Below are 2484 nucleotides of genomic sequence, written 5' to 3' on the forward strand. Positions count from 1 at the left end.
AGAGGCGTGATCTCGGCTCACTGCAAGCTCCGCCTCCCAGGTTCACACCATTCTCCTGCCTCAGCCTCCCGAGTAGCTAGGACTATAGGCGTGTCCCTGCACTCCTGCAGCTGCCTGGTATCGTGGTTTCATCTGGAGGGATAGACATGACCCAGATCAGCTATGGATGCTCTCTTGGGAGGCTGGCCTCTCTGGGCAACATGTCCAAAGCCTGATGGGCATTGCCAGCACTCCCCAAGCTGGCTTTAAAACCCAAATGTGCAACTTACCTTTTGGACCTAACCCGAATGCTTTCCTTTGTCGCCATGTTTTATTCCTGCTGTTACATAACGGAGGGTGTGGGAGGCTTGGGTGGAAAGCTATAGCAGCCAGGGTGGATGGTGGTTTCCAGGGCACAGGCCCTATGCATTCTGTCATCGGAGCTGGACACAGAGGGTGGGACTGCCGCCCAGGACACATACCTGGGCGAACCACCTGTGCTGTGGTGCTCGTTGTTCAACCTGCCTCTTATCTTTGAGCCTTTTGGCTTTTGAATCCTTCACTATGCTTAAGCCAACAAGATGGTAGGTGATATTTCTCTCCTAATCAGCGCTACCTCCTCCACCCACTAACTAGCAAATGTTGGGTCAGAGATAACAAAGAAAAAGAGGCGTAGCTCTCCAGAGGTATTTGCCCATGTACAAGTATGCTCTGGTAGAGGTTGGGCAGGTTTAGGGACTAGCAGGTGCCAAAAGGCTCCTGGGCAGCAAGAACTGGAAAACAAACTTGTTCTTTCTCCTTTCCTCTCCCTCCTCCTCTAGCTTGCCTCAACAACAGCCAGATATGAGAAAGAAGAGACGGACAGTTTATTCCACATCACTCAAGCTCAATCAAGTCAGGCAGAAAGCAGAGGAGTGCAAAGCTGGTCCAGCATCCTCCCTTTCTCATTCCTTGCAATGATGAGGACCAACCTATTGAAGGGCTGTGGGGAGGATGAGGAGACAGGGTCAGAGGAATGGACTGAACTTGGTGCCAGGAGCTCAGAAAAGGTTACAGGTGTGTATCCTTCCGCTCAGGATCCAGGACTCCCTCCTGGGTGATGGGGGTGTCTGTGATCATCTGTGCCCTTGGAGATTCTTCTGCTGAGGCGAAACTGCTGCTGCAGGACACGGTGCCACTGGGGTGGCACAGAATCAGACTCCAGAAACTTCTATGGTTGAAGTAGCAAAGGATCGCTGGGAAAGGACAGGGACAGGGGAGAGGAAAGTTGTGACTGGGAGGTAAAGTGACAAGCAGGGTGAGGCCAAAGGGAAGATAAGACCCTAAAAATCTAACCCTGGGGATCGCCAGCCTCTTCCCTCCACACTTTCCCTGACCTAACTTTCCCATGTCCCTTCCTTCCCCCAGGGCCCTCTGGCCACTCACCGCAGCTGACATATAGGATAAGCACCAGCCAACCAATGAAATAGCTCCATCCGATGGGGATGGATACATTCCTCTCCACCTCGAAGATCCAGATGTTAATGGGGAACAGCATGAGGGTGAAGAAGATGAAGGTCACTAGGAGACAGGAAGCAGAGGGTGTCGTTGTCATGCAAGAGTCCCACAGGAGGGTCTTCCTCATCTGCTGGGCTAGAGCCACAAACCACATCACCACGCACAGAGTGACTGGCCCCTGAGGTTCCAGGAGTCAACCCCTCCATTTCTACCTCTCTTGTGACCAGGAAATGATGTAACTCGATTCTCAGCTCTGTTCTCCCACCACCCACAAAACCCCCACACCACCCCCAAAGAAGAGGGAGAAGTGCCCAGGAAGATGTGGGTTAGGAAAACAAAGGACCTTTTCCAGAGCTAAGAGGCACCTTCACAGAAGCTCAAGATGGTCCCGACCAAGCCGACAATGGGCAATTTCTGAACAGCGGGCAGGTAGGGCAGGTGCAACCAGATGGTGAGGATGAGGCCCAGCCCCAGGGTCAGGTTGAAGCTTAACTTAGCCACCTTAAACATGGGCTGATTTGTCCACAGCTTAAAACTGTCTGGGGAAAATGACAAACAAAAAGATCAACTAAGGATTCACAAAAGACGAAACATAAAAATGAGCAAATACAAGAAAACGTACCACCGGGTGCGGTGACTCAGGCCTGTAATCCCAGCACGTTGGGAGGCCGAGGCAGGTGGGTCACAAGGTCAGGAGTTCAAGACCAGCCTGGCCAACGTAGTGAAACCCCGTCTCTACTAAAAATACAAAAAGTAGCTGGGCATGGTGGTGTGTGCCTGTAGTCCCAGCTACTCAGGAGGCTGAGGCAGGAGAATCGCTTGAACCTGGGAGGGGGAGATTGCGGTGAGCCACTGCACTCCAGCCTGGTCAACAGAGCGAGACTCTGCCTACAAAAACAAACAAACAAAAAAGATAGAAAGAAAATGTACGGGCCCATTAATAACCAGAGAAATGCACATTTGAAGTAACACTGAAATATTGCTTTCACTTCTTTTTTTTTTTTTTTT

General features: G+C 51.2%; 1 protein-coding gene across 1 annotated transcript in view; it reads right to left on the minus strand.

Moving 5' to 3' along the window:
• Positions 1-823: 823 nt before the first annotated feature.
• ODF4 (outer dense fiber of sperm tails 4) overlaps positions 824-2484 on the minus strand; it is a 6902-nt gene continuing 5241 nt past the window's right edge. Inside the window, exons 2-3 of the mRNA XM_011994491.1 lie at positions 1405-1539; positions 824-1214 (exon numbers count right to left, since the gene is read on the minus strand). Coding sequence (XP_011849881.1) covers positions 1030-1214; positions 1405-1539 — 320 coding nt within the window. The 3' untranslated portion in view covers positions 824-1029. The remainder of the gene's footprint in view (positions 1215-1404; positions 1540-2484) is intronic.

This window comes from Mandrillus leucophaeus, unplaced genomic scaffold (assembly GCF_000951045.1).
Source record: "Mandrillus leucophaeus isolate KB7577 unplaced genomic scaffold, Mleu.le_1.0 Scaffold46, whole genome shotgun sequence".
NCBI classification, from domain to species: domain Eukaryota; kingdom Metazoa; phylum Chordata; class Mammalia; order Primates; family Cercopithecidae; genus Mandrillus; species Mandrillus leucophaeus.